General features: G+C 41.1%; 1 protein-coding gene across 1 annotated transcript; it reads left to right on the top strand.

The window, feature by feature from the left end:
* Positions 1–204: 204 nt before the first annotated feature.
* Positions 205–17,672, top strand: TMBIM6 (transmembrane BAX inhibitor motif containing 6). The gene is made up of 10 exons (XM_063075824.1): positions 205–278; positions 9,493–9,580; positions 10,007–10,115; positions 12,252–12,372; positions 14,192–14,240; positions 14,347–14,444; positions 14,651–14,730; positions 15,331–15,431; positions 16,054–16,129; positions 17,455–17,672. Exons 2-10 carry the CDS (start codon positions 9,525–9,527, stop codon positions 17,476–17,478), a joined length of 714 nt encoding a protein of 237 aa, XP_062931894.1. The 5' UTR covers positions 205–278; positions 9,493–9,524; the 3' UTR covers positions 17,479–17,672.
* The last annotated feature ends 2,944 nt before the right edge of the window (positions 17,673–20,616 follow it).

Here is a 20,616-nt window from a genome sequence, read left to right as displayed (position 1 = left end):
ACATTTTGATGCAACTGCGGCTGGTGGCCAGAGTCTTGATCGACAAGGGCATTAGCTAATGATTCCGAAGTAAGCAGCCGTTGTTTATGCACGTACAGCCAATAGAAAGGCAGAAGTGTGGGCAAAGGCCAATGAGGACTGGTTTTAAGCTGGACGCGGGGGCGGGGCTTCCCACGAGGGGCGGGCGCTAGGTAAAGAGTCTGTAGCCAACCCTGGGAGAGTCAGAGCACATCCGGTGTTAGAAGAGGTGGTGGGCTCCTGAGAGGCTGGTGAAGAAGGTAAGTTTGAAGCTAGGACTAGGCAAACCCCAGAGAGAGGAGTGGAAAGGGAGTTAGTAGTCATTGTCTGAGCAAGGGTGGGATTAGCTTCCGCTCTCGGACAGATTGCATCCTGAGAGAACTGGGCCCCCGCTCGGCGGCTAGACTCCGGAAAGCTGGGCGGGGAGGGAAGCTGGGGAACCAGTGTGGCGCATGCGCAGCCGTGGTGGGGCCGGGGCGAGTCTGCGGGGTCTTTGGGGGTATGGAAGCCCTCATTCTGCACCAGAGCACTAGTGAATGCCCTTCCTTAGCTTTCCTTCCTTCCTCGCTTCCACTCCGCGTTCCTTCTCCTCCTCCCCCTCTGCTAAGTGTAGACAGACGCCGGGGCCGCTTGGCCCAGCCTCGATCGCTTGAATTCAGGGCACGTCCCCCGCCCCTTCCTTCCGAGGAGAATGAAAGCGGAACCCCACTGTTTGTGGTCACGCCCGCCCCACCCAGCCGATCGCTACTCTGCTGCGGGTCCTCTGGTCAGAGTGTCTCTGGGTGAGGGCCGGGGGCCGGGACTCTAGCTAGGGGCCTGGTCGGGCAGGCTGCCCTGTTACGGCGGGGCCGGTGATGTCACTCTCCTCTGTGACACTCGAGGCTCTTTAGTTACTTGGAAGCCAACAGCAGAGGCGGGAGGTGAGGAGACTGGGGCTTGGCCTGGCTTCGCAGCCCTACAGGGCAGCCTCGCTCTGGTCTGATTGGTTACCTTTGGGCAGGTGAGCTGGCCTTGCTTTGCTTGGTCCAGAGCCTTGTGGGCGTCGTTGGGCGGTTGTTTTCTTGGACCTACTTGGTGGAGCTGTGGTATTAAGTAGGCTTTGGTATTTTTGTATATTTACTGTGTCAAATTGCTACACCGTGCCAGCCCGGGTTGCATTACCTATCCCGTCAACCTTTCATTGACCAAACAACAGAAAAAACTTTGAACTTGAGACTGTTCTAGCAGTAGTTAACTTGTGAATGTGTAACCCAGTAGAGCTGACTGTGCCTGAAACACAAAGATTTTAAGGTTAAAGGTTAATGGCGAATGGGCTTTTGTATTTACTTATTGATATTTATTTATGGTGATTATTAAATTTACTCTCTCTGGTGTTTTCTTATTGCTCTTTGTCAAATATTTTTTGTTCTGGCTTCAAGAATATGTTGACATTTAGATTCTCTGCCATTTTTCTCCAGTAGGGACAGTGGTTGAAACCTTGAGAAATGCAGTCTGTAATTTAGATCCAGAGTTTCCTTCTTCCATTATTCATCTTGTGGAAACATGGCTTAGTACCCTCTTTCTTCCCTTCTCTACCTTCCCCAGCATTGATCTGAAGTCTAACTCTAAAGAATAGGAAAAAGTAAAATTAATCCAGTTACTTAGTCAGCATTTCCAATTTTTTCCCTAATTATCAATATAGTTCAAGCTCTTTGTAGAAATACTGAAAAATAGAGAAAGGTGTAATAGGAATTAGCAGATGTTTTGGGGGTTGTCTTTGTTTTTGTTTTAAAGATCTCTTGACCTATGACAGGAACTGCCTTAAGGAAAGCTTATTTTTCTACTGTAGGGTAGAATAGTAGAAAGATCATCAGGCTATAGAGGGCGGAAAATCCCCAATCTGGTTCTGCCTCTGCTATTTACAGCATTTTAACTTTTTGATGTTGGTCAAATTAATACTAATGTCTGTTTAGCACTTTATGATGATTTCATACAGATTTTATTAGTGGCATTCAGTAGAGCAGGTATTAATCATCATCATCTTACAGATGAGGTGGCTGAGATGACTTTAGGTAAAATGATTTTCCCAAGGTTATGTGGTAGAAAATGGCAGGACTTCTGACTCTAAATTTGGTGCTGTTGCCAATATTATACTGCCTTTTTGAATTTTTTTTTTAATCTTAAAGTGGGACTAATCATTTTTTCCCTTTCCTCATGGATTGATGTGAAGATCAAAGGGGATAATGAGTATAAAATCACTTTGAACGTTGTAAACTTTTATATAAATGTAGTCAGTGGTGTTGTTCTAGAAGGTACTGCTGCTGGCCTGAAGAGTTTCATTTTATTTCATAAACTACCCAAGGGCATTCATCTCCTCTGGGGAAACCAGATGCTCCATCTACTAAGTTTTCTTTTGCTGCTTTGAGTTGGCTATAGAATCTGGTAGAAATGTCTTCTACCCAGTCCTGTTTTGTTCCCCCAGGGTTTGTAACCAAATTTCATGGAGGCTTTTGTAGTTTTTATACTGTATACATCTTTGTTTTCCAAAGACAGTATTCAAGACCAAGGCCTTAAGGTTTGGCTTTTAGGAATCCTTAAGTGACCCTGTGAGGTAGATTCTACTGTGAGCCAACTGGGGAATGTTGATTTGAGGTTGCAGTACCCTTGTTCTAATAAATGGGGTCTAGATTTACTCTAGGGATCGACTGTTGATTGTGCTTAGGTCTGGAGGATAGCTGAGCTCTATCAGATGCAGGCTCTGCCCTTAAGGTTAAGCTCCTGCACAATTAACTGGAATTTGGAACACTTGAAAAAAGAGCTTGAAGGGTGAGGGTGAAGTGAGAGTTCTGTTTGTCCTTATTTATGCTTGCTCTCTTGGGCTAAATATGGTGTTTTGGGGAGGGGTTACTGGTTTACACTGTAAGAAGATTATGTACTTAGGACATTGCGGCTTTCTTATGATTCAGTATCTGTCCAACGGTTGTAGTTATAGAGAGGGAGATTCAGTAGTGTCAAAGTTTGATACAAAAAAACAATTTACTGAAGGCAGTAGGCATTCCATCTCCAGTCACTGGTTTGGTTCTGAGGTAGCCCTCTAGAGAAACGTATTTGGTATTAGTTAATCAAGGAATTTTGGTCCAAGTTAAAGGAGAGCCTGGGACATCTAGGGGGTCTGTACTCAGAACTAGTTGAAACGGAATTCCTTGGATTGTTCCGAAACTGAGCTGACCTTACTCCTAGGGTGGCAGGAAAAGCATCAAGCTAATGACCATTTACTTCATAAAATTCTCTGCTGTATCAGATTATCATTTAGTGGTTATTAGGCTGTCTCAGAATGCCTTGTGGCCCTGTGGGACAGGAGGTTACAGTATAAATGTGCCAGAGGAGAGGTATGCCATTTAAAGAAAAGTGGTTTTAACCAGTAATAAGATTTATCAAGCTCCTTTATAATCTTAGACACCACAATGACCCCCCCCAATTTAGTTTTATTCTCTCATTTGGGTAAATATTAAGCCTTCAGGATACAGCCAGCTGCGAGTTAACAGTTGACTAATTTTTAAAAAATTAATTTACACGGCATATGTAAATTAAGCCTGGGATAAATGTCTTCTAAAACTAGATGTTTATGAGAGATTGGCAGGATGAATAAAAACACATGATACAACTACAGAAAAAAAATAATAAAACTAGACTTTTATTTATTTATTTATTTATTTTGGCAGCTGGCCAGGTGGGGATTGGTGTGGGGATCTGAACCCTTGACCTTGGTGTTACTACACCATGCTCTAACCAACTAAGTGGCCAGCCCCTAAAACTAGACTTTTAAAAGGGAAAATAATGCATTGAGGACATGAGAGTAGTGAGTATTTATACCAGTGGTAACATTGCTTAACGTGTTGAGCTTGTCCTATGTACTTAAAATAGTATTTAATCCTCAAACCTATGAAGTAAAGAATAATATATATTACTATTTTACAAGTGGTGAAACTGAAGCACAGTGAGGTTAAGTGCCAGAAGCTTGCTGCATGTCACACAGCTGAGGAAATAACAGCCAGGGTTCAAAAGCAACAGGCAGTGCTCTTAACCACTGTGCTAGGGACATGGTTATACAGTCTGAAACTATTCAATAGTAAGAATTACTAAAAAATTACAAAAATCTTCCCCACTTTTTAAAACCATATGGGACTTTTCTCTTTTAACTTTTTTTTTTTTTGTCTTTTCTTGTGACCAGTAAGGGGATCGCAACCCTTGGCTTGGTGTCGCCTGTACCGCGCTCAGCCAGTGAGCGCACCGGCCATCCCTATGTAGGATCCAAACCCGCGGCAGGAGCGCCGCTGCACTCCCAGTGCCGCACTCTCCCGAGTGCGCCACAGGGTCTGCCCCTCTTTTAACTATCAATTTGGTCCCTTCTGGATGTGTAGGGACAGGATTCAAGATGGTTGTATCAATACAACAGGAATAGAGTGCAGACTTATAACACGAAGCTTACCTTGAACTTTCAAAAGGAGAGAACAGAACTGAGGTTACCAGAGGATGAGAAAGGGGGAGATGGAGGGAGGAAGTTAGTGAGAAATTGGTAAAGGGTCACAAAAAATGATTACATTGTGTAATGTTGAATATACTAATTATCCTGATTTGAGCATCACATATTGCACACAGGTATTGATATTCAGTGTGTTACCCCACAGATAGGTACAATCAATTATGTTTCAATTTAAAAATAAATAATAAAAATATAACACCAAGGCCTCAGGTTTGGACCCCAAACCAGCCAGCTGCCCCCCAAAAAACAAAACAAAAACCAAAAAAACAGAAGGAAGAGTTGTGTAATTCATGAACTAATTTTTTCTTTCTTTTCTTTTTTTTTTTTTTTTTTAAAGATGATGGGTAAGGGGATCTTAACCCTTGACTTTGTATTGTCAGCACCACACTCTCCGAATCAAGCTAACTGGCCATCCCTGTATAGGGATCCGAACCCGTGGCCTTGGTGTTATCAACACCACACTCTCCCGAGTGAGCCATGGGCGGGCCCTCATGAACTAATATTTTAAATTAAATGTGTGAACAATGTTTCTTTGACTTGCTTGTTTAACATTGTTAAATTGTATGTATTCTGTCCTGGCTCCAGCATTCAACAGGCTTTTATTTTTCAAAGGCAAGAATTTTTTTAAAAATGCATACTAAATGAATAGTTCTTGGCTACTTCGGCATATTTCATATGCTCTGTACTTATTAGGTGTGTTGAAATAGGAGTGTAGAGAATTTTTTAAAAAAAATTTAAGGTTTAACCCTTGACCCTTGATAGTCTTTCATTTTAGGGTAAGGATAAGAAAGGTACCTGGAACAAAGGACTTAATAAGACATAGATGCCCATTGATGAGAATATCTGTCTCCTACCAGCCCCAGCTGCCTCTCTTTCCCTAAGCAAAAACAGACCACAGGAACACTGAACTCAAAATTGTGTGTTTACATAAGTTTTTCTTTCTTGGTAAAGTTATGCAGTAGGCTCTTATCTTTTTGTTTTGTTGTTGGATGGCTCTGGCAGAAGAGGCTGGCCAGGGAACCAAAGAATGGTAACCCATCAACAAAAATTTAGCAGTATGTGCATGACAAATTTTGTCAGATTCTGACAAGTTTTGGGATTCTTGGTCTCCTAAGGATGAAGGCATAAAATGAGGCTCTGAGCCAAATTAAAGGAATTTGGTTATGATTAACACCTGAACATTTATTCCTCATTTACAAGTGCAGTATTACTAGGTAAACTTCCCACAATTCCAGGAGGCACTGTTCACATCGTACTGCATGTAAATAATCCTTTCTCCCTGTTTAGAGTTGAGTATTTATCGTGGGGAATGGGAGAGGATCCAATTTCTAGATTTCTGTGTGAGTTGGGGTCCAGGTTACGACAGACCAGTGCTGTTATTGATTTTGTCATAGGCCTATATGTATGCTTAGTACTACTATCTTGAATTTTTGAGCAACTTGTACTTTTTTTCTTTATTGTGGTAAAAAAAAAAAAAAAACATTTTAATGTGGTGTGGTTTTTTGTTTTTTAACAAAGATTTTCATTTAACTGTTGGGGCTCCTCTGGAATATTAGCTGAGTTACTTGGTTAATACTTAATGGTTTTGAATACTTCAAGCTCTGTTAAGAGCTGCTATTCCTGGGACTGAAAATACTTTTGATATAGGAGCTGTTATTGTTGAATTAGGAGTGCAATTTAATCTTGTTCAGCTGAGTTTGCATATTGGCCATTGAAATGTAAATACCTTTTTTGTGTAGCCTCTGAGCACAACTACTTGAGGCTAAAATAGAATACCTGGTAAGTGTTCTATCTTGCAAAACTTGTAAGAACAGTTGTATCTCATTACTTATTCTGTACATTAGTTCTTGTCTGTTTGGAATAGACCTAGAGTAAACTATCATTATTTCCTTGATTCTAAGATCTGCTTTCTTCCTCTCATATTTTAACATTCTTGAAATAAGTTATGTCATGTATACATCATGTCATATACATTAAATATATATCTTATTGAGTTTCTTCCATAATGCTATTATTAAAACTTCCGGGCCGGCCCGTGGCTCACTCGGGAGAGTGCGGTGCTGATAACACCAAGGCCCCGGGTTCGGATCCCATATACGGATGGCTGGTTCGCTCACTGGCTGAGCGTGGTGCTGACAACACCAAGTCAAGGGTTAAGATCCCCTTACCGGTCATCTTTTAAAAAAAAAAAAAAAAAAACTTCCATGCACTTTTGCATCTATAAAATTTGGTAGTTACATGTTTCACTTAAATTTTGGAATAGGAGGGCTGGCCCGTGGCTCACTTGGGAGAGTGCAGTGGGTTCGGATCCTATATAGGGATGGTCGGTACGCACACTGGCTGAGCGTGGCGCTGACAACACCAAGGGTTAAGATCCCCTTATCGGTTATCTTTTTTAAAAAATGAAAAATGGAAGTTTTATTTTATTTTTTTGTGATTTCAAACTATAAGCCACTACTAAAACAAGGTGAAATTACTATTCAGCATCTCCTTCCATGGGTTTTGGTTTTTCCATCAATAGTTGTAAAAGAGCCCCAAAAAGGCAGTTAGTACCCTCTGGGAAATGTCAAAAAGCAAACTGGGAAAGAGGAGTTTCTGTCATTTTCCTCTTCCATAGTTTCCACTCAGTGGAGTCTGGTTACATGAGTGTTGTCCCTAACGAACAATCCCCTGGATATTTGAGCATCTACTCCCCCTTCCCCCGTCTTAATTCTTGAAATTTGAAGCAAGAGGCACTTTAGTTGCTATTGTGAATACTGAGAAACTTGGCTCTGAAGGTTGCTTCAGTATGGTTGCAAGTTCTGTCTAGGGATGTCATTAGTGGTGTTAATGGAAGCCTTAAACAAAGACACTTTCCAGGTGCTGGATTCTGCTGTCCTGTAAGTGTGCTCTCTAGAGGACATATTCATCATGGTTATGGAAGGCTGTGGTTGGCCTTGCAACAGCCTGCAATAATTGCACCATCTAGATCAAGAGGACCCAGAGCCCCGTGACTTAGAGAGCATCAGCTTTAGTAGGTTCTGCAGCTTCTCACTGTAGCCATCTTTAAGAACAGAACTAAGAGGTGAGGTGAGTAGGGATGTTGGTGAGAAAAGAAGGAAAGGGGAAATCAAAGACAGCCAGCCAGCCATTTTGATTATTTCATTTGTGGGAGAGAGCCTCAGGCAGCAAATAGTAGTGATGCTTATGAACTCTTAAGCGTGGTCTTTCCACTGGCCCAGGATTCCTCAGGAAATTGATTTAGGGATCATAACTTCTATTGTGTAGATTAATGGTGCTGAGCATTGGTCTGGGTGCTGATTAGAATGGACATGAGTAGTTAGCCTGTCTTCAAACAACTAATCTTTTGTGTTTGAATCCCCACATCCCTCCATTTTTTGGTAGATTTGAAATGGATGGGCCTTATAGGTCTAGTAAGAATTTGGGCTGGCAGGTTAGCTCAGTTGGTTAGAGCGTGGTGTTGATACACCAAGATCAAGGGTCAGATCCTCATACCTGCCAGCTGCCAAAAACAAAGAATTTGGAAGATTTATATTTAGGAAGTTGCAAGCTCTTGTTTAGATCTTTAGTTCTATAGATTGAACTGGTTTATTTAGGATTGCATGTGAGATAGGAGAGAGAGCATAACTTAAGAGCCTGACTTTATGGTATTGATGTAATGTAGCCTGTGTATAGTTTAGTTAAAAAATGCCCTTTCTAACATATTGGGACAGTTGGCAAATCTGAATAAGGTCTGTAGATCAGAAATAGTATTGCATCAGTGTTAATTTTCTGATTTTGATCATACACACTGAAGTATTTAGGGGCACTGTGGGTATTACATGGTTAAGAAAAAATATTTTTAAGTATCTCTATATTGCTAAAGAGAGAGAGAAGGTAAAATAAATGTGAAATATTAACATTTAGGAAATCTGTGTAAAGAGTGTACAGGAGTTCTTTGTACTCTTCCAACCTTTCTGTAGGAAGGTTCTGGAACTATATCAAAAATGCAAGAAGTCATCCTTTCTGCATAAATTCCTTTTTCATGGAGGTAGGAACTTTCCTGCTTTTAAAAATGTGAATCCTGGGGCGGGCCTGTGGCTCACTCGGGAGAGTGCGGTGCTGATAACACCAAGGCCACGGGTTCGGATCCCATATAGGGATGACCGGTTGGCTCATTGGGTGAGCGTGGTGCTGACAACACCAAGTCAAGGGTTAAGATCCCCTTACCGGTCATCTTTTAAAAAAATAAAAATAAAAAAAAAGATAAAAATGTGAATCCTTTGCAGTTCAGTTCTGAAATGTAGTAGATGGAAAATTTCTACGTGTGTATGTCTAAAATGCAAGTCCTAGTGCCAAACCCAGCTTTATAGTTAGAGTGTCTCTCTCTCTCTCCCTCCTCCTCCTTAAGGTGGCTTTAGTGAAGGAATTCTTTGGCACAGTGCAACAATGACATAAAATTGCTTTATGTGCCAGTGGCGGGGTCCCTTTAACTAGACCGCTAATTTAAAATTTCTCTTACAAACTGTCCAACTAACTTACTTAAAGAAATCAAATGATAGTAACAAAATAATTGGTGGGAGAAGAAGATGGGTTCATTTCCTCTGTCCTCTTTCTTTCTTTCTTTTTTTTTTTTTTTTAAAGATGACCGGTAAGGGGATCTTAACCCTTGACTTGGTGTTGTTAGCACCATGCTTACCCAGTGAGCAAACTGACTGACCATCCTTATATGGGATCTGAACCCATGGCCTTGGTGTTATCAGCACCACACTCTCCCGAGTGAGCTATGGGAGAGCCACTGTCCTCTTTCAAATGGTTGACAGGACATATAAAAATGAAAAATGTTAGTGTTGGTTAGGGCAATGAGATTTTAGATAACTTTTCATTTTTCCAAACATATGTTGCTTTTTTTTTTTTTGTAAGAAAATTGTGTTATTTTATATGTCTTAGTATTTTTATTCTTGATTCTACAGAGCGGAGGCTGTGTCACACAGACTCTGGAACCATGAACATATTTGATAGGAAGATCAACTTTGATGCACTCTTAAAATTTTCCCATATGTAAGTGTTTTGACCTTGATTGCAATTTCTTACTGCATTTCCTTTCATATCTGGTTTCTTTTCCCTTTTCCTAGTTTATTAACTTTTCTGTATATAAACTAACAGATTAACTTGGCTAGAATCCAGAGTACCTGATAAAAATACCCAGATTCTGAGGGCTGTGTGATCACTGGAAAGTCATTTATTGTTGTTTGGGTACTGATTGTTCATAATCTTGGGCTTTTGGCTCTTCCCCAGCATTTGAAATTCTGTAGCCTATTTTCAAAACATTCCTTTTTATCATAATATGCTTTCCCCAGAGTATCTCAAACTATTTGTAGTATAACTTTCACATATTCTCTGGGAAGGGAAAGGGAGAGAAATGATTGTTAGCTTGGAGATGAGGTTGGTGTGAGAGTGATGGCTGTTATTAACATTCTTTCCTAGAACCCCCTCAACACAGCAGCACCTGAAGAAGGTCTATGCAAGTTTTGCCCTCTGTATGTTTGTGGCAGCTGCGGGGGCCTATGTCCATGTGGTCACTCATTTCCTTCAGGTAAGAATAGTTTTCTCTCCTGGTTGTTATAGCACAAACTGTATTAGGAAGAAACCAGTTGAGCAGGGTGGTCCAAGCCTGTGCTTCTCCTTAATCTCAGTAGTTTAGGATCTGAACTCAGCCAGCCATTAAATCTGGACATTTAAATTTTATGACAATGGTTCTCCTTCTAGATACTGAAACAGAATGTCTTAACCATGGCACTGAATGATGTGCTGGAGACGTACAAGACCCCTGCCCACTGAGTAGAGGGCCTGATGTGCATATTGGGATTCTTCTGCACAGTAGCCTTTTTATCTTTTCCTCCAATCGTCCTCTTTTTTGCCTAAATGACTGTGGACTACTTGGACACAAAATACTGATTGTATGATTAATTATCAGGAGAGGCAGGATTGAGACCTTTAAGGATTTGACCCATTTTCTTCTCTGATACACTGTTATCTACATGTTTGGGTGAAAGGCTTCAACAACTCATTATCCTGCGTTGAGGGAGAGTTTGGGCTTGGCCAACAAGGGTAGAAGCTTGAGGAACAACTAAAAAGTTTGAAGCTCTCACTAACCAAGCCTTGTCCCTTTTATTTTATTTTTATTTACTTATTTATTTTTGGCAACTGGCCAGTACAGGGCTCCTCCCTTTTAGAGTGTACTTTTTTAAAGTAATGTAGTAAAATACAGTCAATCCTCATTATTCACAGGTTTTGTATTTGTGAATTCACCTACTCACTAACATTTATAACCCCAAAGTCAATACTTGTGGCACTCTACAGACACACAGAGTGGTGACAAATTTGAGTTGCTTTCATAACATCTCCCCAGCTGAGGTAGAATAAGACGATGCTGTGCCTTCTTGTTTCAATTTTCATACTATAAACAAGTGTCCTTTTCATGGTCTATTTAGTGCCATGTTTTTTTCATTTTTGTGCTTTTTGTCGGTGCTTTTCTGTTTGAAATGTAAACAGCATAGTGCTGAAGTGCTGTCTAGTATTCCTAAGTGCAAGAAGACTGTGATATGCCTTATAGAGAAAATATGTGTATTCGATAGCTTTCATACAGGCATGAGTTCTAGTGCCATTGGCTGTGCGTTCAATATTAACGAATCAACAATATATGTCAAATAATCTGTCCTTAAAAAGAAACAGAAAATGTGACCAAAGGCTTGCAGAAGCCTAACCCTGTATTTCTGCCCAGGAACAATAACTCGGTATTCACTAATTCAGTGTCCACTGTGACTTTATAACATAACTACTGTGAATAATGAGAATTGATTTTACCTTTAAAGGAAGAAGGAACTTCAGTGTCTATATTATCCATCCTTGGTGATTTCCCTCCTTTTCTAACGCCCGTAGCTTTTCCCACTTGCTTTTTTAAAAAAAAAATTTTTTTTTTCTTATTACAAAACTAATGTGTGTACACTGTAGAACATTTGGAAAACAGACTAGTGATAAGGAGTATTAAAAAAAACTCAATTATCCCATCACCTGGAAATAACTACTGATAATATTTTGGTACTTATCAGTCTTTTTTACCCCCCAGTCTTTTTTTTCCTGTATGTCTATATTTGTGTCTTGGAATTTTTGTGTGTATGACCAAAAGGGGGTTATTTCTACTTGTTCTAAGATGGAATGTGGGCCGGCCCGTGGCTCACTCGGGAGAGTGTGGTGCTGAGAACACCAAGGCCCCGGGTTCGGATCCCATATAGGGATGGCCGGTTCGCTCACTGGCTGAGCGTGGTGCTCACAACACCAAGTCAAGGGTTAAGATCCCCTTACCGGTCATCTTTTTAAAAAAAAATAAAATAAAATAAGATGGAATGTGCTTCAAGCACCTGTCACTTTGGTTCATATTTTCTGTTCTTGGGCAAGACTCATTCATGGTTTGACTTGGGTAGTTGTACGGTAGTTGATGGACAGCCCAAGCCAGAAGTGCCTCTAGCATCCACTGTGGTTCTAACTCTGTCCTTCAAGGCTTCTGGTTTATCTCCTCAGACCCACCTCTGAGAAAACACTACCTTTTCCCCTCCCTCTAGGTTAGAAGCAAATATTAGGAACTTCAGATGAGTATTTGAACCCAGTATGGTCTCCTGTAAAGTAAATTTGAAACTCTCACATATTTAATTATTGACTCTGGCTTTGACAGGCTGGCCTGCTCTCGGCCTTGGGCTCTCTGGGGTTGATGATTTGGCTAATGGCAACACCTCATAGCCATGAAACTGAGCAGAAAAGACTGGTACTTCTTGCTGGATTTGCTTTCCTTACAGGTATGTTAAGGGATTGGTCTAATTTTGAGAGGTGGAAGGGTGCTATATATTTAGTATCTCAAATATAAAGGTTGAGATTTCTATTTGTTCTGATTTACCTCAACTGGCATACATTCTTGTCTGTCCAGTTGTACAATTCCTTCAGAAGACTTCACTTTGTAGGGTCTTCTCTGAAGTTTCTCACTCTGTTGTGATTTCTCCCTTCAGGTTTCTTCTAGCACTGTACTATCCAGTTTTCTACAGTAGTCCCCACTGATCTGCAGTTTCAGTTTCTGTGGTTTCAGTTACCTGTGATACAGTACAGTAAGATATTCTGAGAGAAAAAGACCACATTCACATAACTTTTATTATGGTATATTGTTATAATTGTTCTTTTATTATTATTATTGTTAATCTCTTACTGTAACTAATTTATAAATTAATCTTTATCATAGGTATGTGTGTATAGTATAGGAAAGAACATAGCATACAAGTATATGGTTCAGTACTATCTGCAGTTTCAGGCATCCACTGGAGGTCTTGGAACATATTCCCCGCAGATAAGAGAGTACTACTAGGGCCGGCCTGGAGTTCACTTGGGAGAGTGCGGTGCTGATAACACCAAGGCCATGAGTTCGGATCCCTAGGTACAGATAGCTGGTTAGCTCCCTTTGGAGATCGTGGTGCTGATAACACCAAGTCAAGGGTTAAGATCCCCTTACCAGTCATCTTTTTTTAAAAAAAAGAGAGAGAGTACTACTGTATTTGAGTGTATTTTGCCTTGTACTGCTTTTTTATTTCATGTAGGTTCATCTTGCTTTCCTATCCATAGGGAAAGCTCTTTGTGACTAGCAACTGTGATTTCTACTTTTGTATCCAAAAACAGGCATTGTGTGCTTGAATGAATGAGGTTCAAGAGCTTATGTAGCATAAATTGTTAATGGTAGACATGGGACTAAACTTGGCTTGAGGACCGGACTTGGTTGGACCCACAGTGGCAACTGTCACAGGAGCATCTGTTCTGAGCTTTGCAAATAGTTAATTAAAGCCATGGATCGAGCAATCCATTGTCCAGGACACTTTGCTGATTCTCAAGAAAAGAATTAAAGGCACAGGTATTCTAGAATTGTCATTAAAGGAAACAGGATTCAAGCTGCATAATAAAAATACTTGCAAAGCAACATTTGAGTTAATACAATTTGTTCTTAGTGACAGTCCAATCTGTATAGTGTTGAAGAAATTTTAGAAAGGAAGGGATTTAGGGATTAAGATTTTTGGATTAGGGAAAGCTGGTGTTTGAAGGCATCAGGAGTGGAATTATCAGAAAGAGATAGGAAAGTAGCCAGAGTATAAGAAATGTTGGAGCTGGAAAAAGTTGCCTCCCTATTGGCAGGTGTCCACCTGCAGAACCGGTCTGGCCTTTCTTTGGTACAAAGGGAGTCAGTCCTGCATGACTATGAGGTTGCTGGCCACAAGGCACTGCTTTAGTCTTTACCCTTTTCTTCTTTTCTCATCCCTGATCTGACCCACATTACAGTATCACATCACTCTAACTCAAAAATGTTTGACATGCCTGCTTCACTTTTTTCTAATTTCTGTTCCTCCTGAGGTCATCCATGATTTTCAGCAAAGAGGACAACTTTGCAATTATATCTGTAAATAAATAACTCAGTCAAGTATACATTCTCTTGAAAATGATTAAGAAGGAGGGAGGAGAGAGAAATTTAATTAGTCCACATGTTTTGCTTGTTTTTTTAGGTGCACGAACATGCTTATGTTATTAATGATTAGCTTTTGGATGAGAGTACTCTTAAAGAATTGTGGTTTTTTTGTTTTCTAGGAGTTGGCTTGGGCCCTGCTCTGGAGTTGTGCATTGCCATCAACCCTAGGTAACTATTTAGTAGTGTCTTATGTCTTTTTACCTTTATGAATATACCTTCTAAATATAGGCCATATACCTGTGGCCCTCAATCAAATGACCATTTTCTTTAACAGCATCCTTCCCACTGCCTTCATGGGCACAGCAATGATCTTCACCTGCTTCACCCTGAGTGCACTGTATGCCAGGCGCCGTAGCTACCTCTTTCTGGGAGGTAAGTGTGGACTAGGAAATGGAGAGTGGGGCTCCACGCTAGCTGGAATTCTCACTGAACTCATTCCCTACCCACAACTCCCTTGTGACTGTTGGGTTAGAATTAAAAGCCTTTATTTTGGGGGAACATAAGGAATGGCCTTAATGGGATTGCTTTGCTTTGCTTTGCTTTCTCTCAAGACAACTTTTTTTTGCTGTGTCTTATAGGTGTCTTGATGTCAGCCATGAGCCTGATGCTCTTGTCTTCCCTGGGGAACCTTTTCTTTGGATCCATTTGGCTTTTCCAGGTGAGACTGCATAGAACTTTCTAGTAGTCATTTGCCGCACACTTCTTTTTTTTTTTTGCTTAACCCTAAAGCAAGATAGGCTAAGAATTCTCCACAATGCTCCCCTTCTTTGGGCATTTCTCTCCCACCTGGACTTCCCACCTAACCCTCATAGGATGGAGCCTTCTGCCACAGGTGAAAGGACAGACTGAATGTCATTGGACATAGCTAAGGAGAAGATGGTTTGCTCAGAGATCATTTGTCTAAGGCCAATCCAGCACTTGCTCCTTATTAAAATGGTTGAAGCTCTTTCAGTGATGTAAAAAAATGAATACAGGGCTGGCCGGTCTCAGTGGGTTAGAGTGCAGTGTTATAACACCAAGGTGAAGAGTTTGAATCCCCTTACCGCCAGCCACCAAAAAAACCCCCAAAAAACAGCGAATGCAGAATTGTGCCTAGGGAAGTAATAAGATCTTCATCATAGACTTCATTTCCCATGAATGTTAATGTTTACAGGGTTAGCATTTGATGCACTTTCAAGTGGGCAAGAGTCAGAAGGTACATCTGGCTTTTCTTTTTTTCCTTTCTCTCAACGTATACTATATTTCATTCTTTTGTTAGGCAAACCTGTATGTGGGTCTGGTGGTCATGTGTGGCTTTGTCCTTTTTGATACTCAGCTTATTATTGAAAAGGCCGAAAATGGAGATAAGGATTATATCTGGTGAGTGTGAAACTGGTCTTTAATGAGTATGAAGGTTGAGATATACCATTACATTGCACTACTGAACTTAGGTGGCCAAGCTTCGGGAGTTTATATGGTAGGAAACCCATAGTTTTAGAACTATGCACTGATAGCATTGTCTCCTTCAATTTCTGAAAGACATCAGATTTTTAAAAATTGGACTAATATATTTATATTATATATAAATAAATATTGGGTATATTTAGTAGAATAAAAATATATTTATGTATATTTAAAAGGGGTCTTCCTCCTTTTATTCTTTATACTTCTGTATTTTTTAAACCTTTAATGAGAAGATGATATACATAATTTTTTTTAATGTAGTAATCTCAAAGTCTCAGCTGATTAGTTGTAGTTCAGGGTTCAGACTTGGGCCTTTGCAGAGTCCAAAGCCCAGTCTCTTTTCTCTCTGTTACCTGACTTCAATAAGTTGAATGAGTTGAAGAGGATCTTAGCAGAGTTTTACTTCTTTAGTTGGTGATGGAGTATTGGAGAAGCTGACTTTAGAGGGTGGGGATGGGGTTTGTGTTCTGCAGCTTTGCAGGTTTGTGGATTAAGGAAAGTGAGAAGTGCATTTTGTAACCTGGTCCTTCCATTTTAGGCACTGCATTGACCTCTTCTTAGATTTCATTACTCTCTTCAGAAAACTCATGATGATCCTGGCTATGAATGAGAAGGTTAGTCAGCCTGCAACCCAAAGATGGGCGAGTGGTTCCTGAGCTCAACATCTGTGTATACTTCAGATTTGAAAACTTGCTTACACACTGTGTAGGTTCAGGATAACTGTTAAGGCAGGCCACTGAGTAAGAGGTAAGCTAGAAGTCTTTAGATGATGGAGAAAAAGGAATAAGTAAAAACAATCCTTTTTAAAAAACAAAAACAAAAACAACTAATTCCTGAGATTGGTATCAAAGGGAAAAGAGCTTCAGTGGCAGTAAGAAACAACCTATTATATCAAGAATTTAAAGGCTGTAAAGATAATTATAACTCCGAAGAAGATATTGTGGAGGGCATTGTATAATATTGGCAGCCAGCTTTTGTAAATTTCAGAAGTAGACCAATTTTATCCATTTGTTAGTCTTAATTTTTTTCCAAAGAAGCATTCTGTATAGGGTTAATGAGTATCAAACATAATCTAGTGCATCATTAAGGGAACAAGTGAAACCATGAGTTTTTCTTTCAGACCTCACTGTGGAATCAGATACAGTGCAGGGGTAGTAGGAGCAGGTAGATGGGGTTGTTGGTTCTCTGTCTAAAATGCCCCATGGTTGGACCAAACACCAAGAGGGTGCCACAGTTTCAGTCAAAGCAACTCAACTTTTATTCCTTTAATATGTTGGACTTCCACCTAGGATTGAATGAAGAGTTCCACCAGGCTAGATTATTTCTGAACATCTCTTTATGCGGAGGATTCTTGCTCACACTCCAGGGTGGAGCACTTCCTAGGCCTAACAGAAAGTTGGTGGTCTTGGCCTCTGGTTTTGCTCTTTTAGGACAGACTGTTAGTCTGCAGCCTTCACTGGTTAGGATCTGAGCTGGGGTGGTTGTAAGTAGCCAACAGTGGTCAAGCAGCCACCTAGGAACTTCTGGCGTGGGGGAATGGACAGCTGCTTAACCTTTATTCTTATCAAGCTCTCAGCAACTTTGGGGACCACCAGTGGAAGATGGTTAAGATTCAGTTCTTGATGAGCTAAGGGAGCATTTCTCATTCTTCTTTATTGTCCGGATTCCTTCCAGTCCCTAACCAAAGGCTCACTCAAAAGTTTTAGTTTGATGGGCCAGCCCGTGGCTCACTCGGGAGAGTGTGGTGCTGATAACACCAAGGCCACGGGTTCAGATCCCATATAGGGATGGCCGGTTAGCTCATTGGGAGAGCGTGGTGCTGACAACACCAAGCCAAGGGTTAGGATCCCCTTACCAGTCATCTTTTGAGGAAAAAAAAAGTTTTAGTTGGAATATTCAGGTGTCAAAAATTAATTGGGTGATTTTTCTCCATTTCTAGGACAAGAAGAAAGAGAAGAAGTGAAATGACCATCCAGCCTTTCCCAATTTGACTTTCTCTCCTTCCATCCCTCATTTCCTCTTTGCACACATTACAGGTGGCGTGTTCTGTGATAATGAAAAGCATCAGAAAAGCTTTTGTACTTTGTGGTTTTCTCTATTTTGAATTTTTGATCAGAAAACTGATTAGCAGAATATAGTTTGGAGTTTGGCTTTGTCTTCCTGGGGTTCTCCCTTTACTCTCTTTTCTGTCAGCCCCCTCCATAGCCTCTCCCTCTGCTCAGGCAGCCAGTGCACCGTGGTAAGGAGTGGGAACAGCAGATAGAGAGAGCAAACTCCAGGAGTCCGCTTTCCAGCGAGCTTCACCAAGTGGACCTGAACTGTTTGGTAGAGCCACCTGAATCCTTCCTTGTTCAACATTGGTTTGTGCACAGTTCTTCTGGGACAGGGCAGTGTGTTTTCCATTGGAAAGAAGTTTGCTGGTCCCATTGTTAACTCAGGCTCATTATATCTGAGCTGTCAACCCCTGCAAAGAAAATGAAGAGCCTCTTCTGGTGGATGCTTTGCTTCCTTTGAGCTGCCCAAGCTGGGCTGGCAAACACACCTTTCTGCGTTACCTTCACAAAAGGAATGTGGTTTTGTGTGTGTTCCATTTCCTACCCCTTGCCTGACCCTCAGGGAATCTGCCTGCTTTCCATCTATGGAGTGGGGAGATTTCAGTACAAAGGGAAGACTAATTCTTGTCCGGAATTTATGAAAAGGCTGATTATTGTATGGCAAGGTATAGCCTAGCATTTCCAAACTTCCCCTGTTTTTTATTTTTACTTATTATTTTTTAAAATTAGTTATCACCTTAGTTACTGAGTGGCCTCTGCCAGGTGGCTATTATTAAAGGTCCCAAGAGAGGAAGGACAGGGAAGGAGAATGGTTCAGCCTCTGTGGCTAATTGTACTTGCCAGACAAACCTAGGTAAGGACCTGTTTGGGGCAGGAAGAACAAAATCCCCTTTACCAACTGAGTGGTTCCTTTTTCACATCAACAGAGTGGGGCTGTGATGACCCAGGAGGCAGCATTCATAGTCCTTTCTTGCATTTTTATCAATCCTCACCTGGGCGCTAATAGGCAGCATTAGGTCAGAGATTTGAGGCAGTAGATAAATGTTCATTTTACTGATGCATTTTAGTTTTTTTGGTCTGTTTACCTGATTCCAGAAATCCGCAGCCTTCTGGGCAGGAGCCAGGTGATTAAACCTGCAAGAGCCTCAATTCCTGCAGCTTTGTGGTTGCAGGTGTGGGTGGGCAGTCCTAATAGAGATCACCAGCTCCTTCCCTGTGGGCTGCACAGTCAGCTGGCACACAAGGACAGTGTTGGGAGTGGTTGTGACTCTGGCTATTCACAGGGCTTCAATGTAAATGGACTGAGCCATTGAAAGCTCATTACCAGTAGGACACCATTTTTGGCCTTCCTGTTCATAACCAATGCACAGTTTGACACAGTGGCTGCTGGTTCACAGCACAGCACACCACATCACTATGCCATCCCATGGAGCTATTTGTTCCCAGGCTGTGTTCATTCCTAGAGTGGTATGCCATCACAATGGCTCTCTTCCACTGAGGATACTGCCCTCTGATTTAACTGCTGCCTCCAGCCTCTGGCTTGAGAACTTACTGAAGGGACTTCCTTCTGATTAAGCCCCCATTAGCAGTAACTCTCTTTAAATTTGGTGATTATCTGCAAGGCCCGAGAATCTGAGTTACTTCTTTTGAAGCCAGACTCCATCTCTTTTGCTTTTTTGCTTGGGATAAAGGAGTTTTTCTTTAGAAACAGTGCCAAGAATAACAAAATATAAAAAACTACTTTTAAACAAAATGCCTAACAGGTTTTTAATACAGTTAGTTATCACTGTAATTACCACTTTCTTTTCTAGTTCCTTGGTTTTCAGCTCTGGCTGCATTCTCTAACTCATACTGTGAAGACAAAGGTGTTTTTGATTCAGAAATATATGAAATCTACATAGTCTTAATTTGTAAAAAAATAAATTCCTAACCTTTCCTTGTGTTTGTGTGTGTTAAATTCAAGGTCACAGCTGGACATATGACTTGGGGTACTGTCTGACATACTAGTAGGGGCTGGGAGTAGGACAGGACAGTTTCTGCTCCAAGTGTAAACAGAAACAAGGACCCCCACTTTGGCCCCTCACTCTGTAGCCCCAACATGCCACAAAGGTTGGGAATTTTCTCTGTCAGATACATGGCCCAGGCCTTTTTCTAGTCTCTCCTCCTCCCCTGCCTTTATTGTAGGTTGATTATGGTAGTGGCATGTGCAGTTGGTTCATGTGTGCTGCCAAGCTTTGGGATTTGGGGATGTATAATGGAAAAAAAGGCAGATTGCAATATTTTGTTCACCTACTATGGTCAGACTTCTAAGTGCATCAGTGAATAAAATATAAAATCATTGTCCTCATAGTTTACTTATGAAATTATAAACCAGATTTTGCATTACAATCAGGTTATTCAATTCTGGCATGTTTGCCTTCTGGTTGTCATGTTCACTGTAGACACAGGCCTTCCTGTTAGAATTTGACTGCTGTTCTGACTGGTTCATCCAGGTCACTCCCAGTTGACCTGTTTGGATTCCACATACCCCCATGCCTGCTAAGGACAGCCACTTTCCCCAACTTTGAAAGTATTTCTTAAGCATCTTTTCTTACCCTTTTCTCTCTTGCTGACTTTAAGACCAGACTTAAGGACTCTAAAGCCCATTTTATCCTTATGCTACGAAGAGGCACAAGGCACAACATAATTTGAGTGCTTACAATGTCAGACGTTGGACAAAGTGCTTTACATGGATTGTTTACATGGATTGTCAATTACTCCCAAGGTCACGCCAGTAGGCAGCAGCAGATCTGTGTCCAGAAAGAATCCAGCCTGACTATGGCTCCAGCCAAGGTGGAGAGGGGAATGTGAAGAAGTTTGAGCAAAACCTCTCCACCCCAGATCTTTGTAACCAGAGTAGAAGAGTGAGCACCCTTTTACTCCTTCTTCCCCCAGCCAGCTGACCAATTAAACAGGAGGTTAAACAGCAGCTTATTCCATGCCTAGCAGACCTGCAGGCCTGAACTAGGATGAGGAAGACACAGGTGGGTGGGAGTGGAAGGACCTCT

Source organism: Cynocephalus volans, chromosome 12 (genome assembly GCF_027409185.1).
Source record: "Cynocephalus volans isolate mCynVol1 chromosome 12, mCynVol1.pri, whole genome shotgun sequence".
NCBI classification, from domain to species: domain Eukaryota; kingdom Metazoa; phylum Chordata; class Mammalia; order Dermoptera; family Cynocephalidae; genus Cynocephalus; species Cynocephalus volans.
This window is presented reverse-complemented; position numbering and strand designations above follow the sequence as displayed.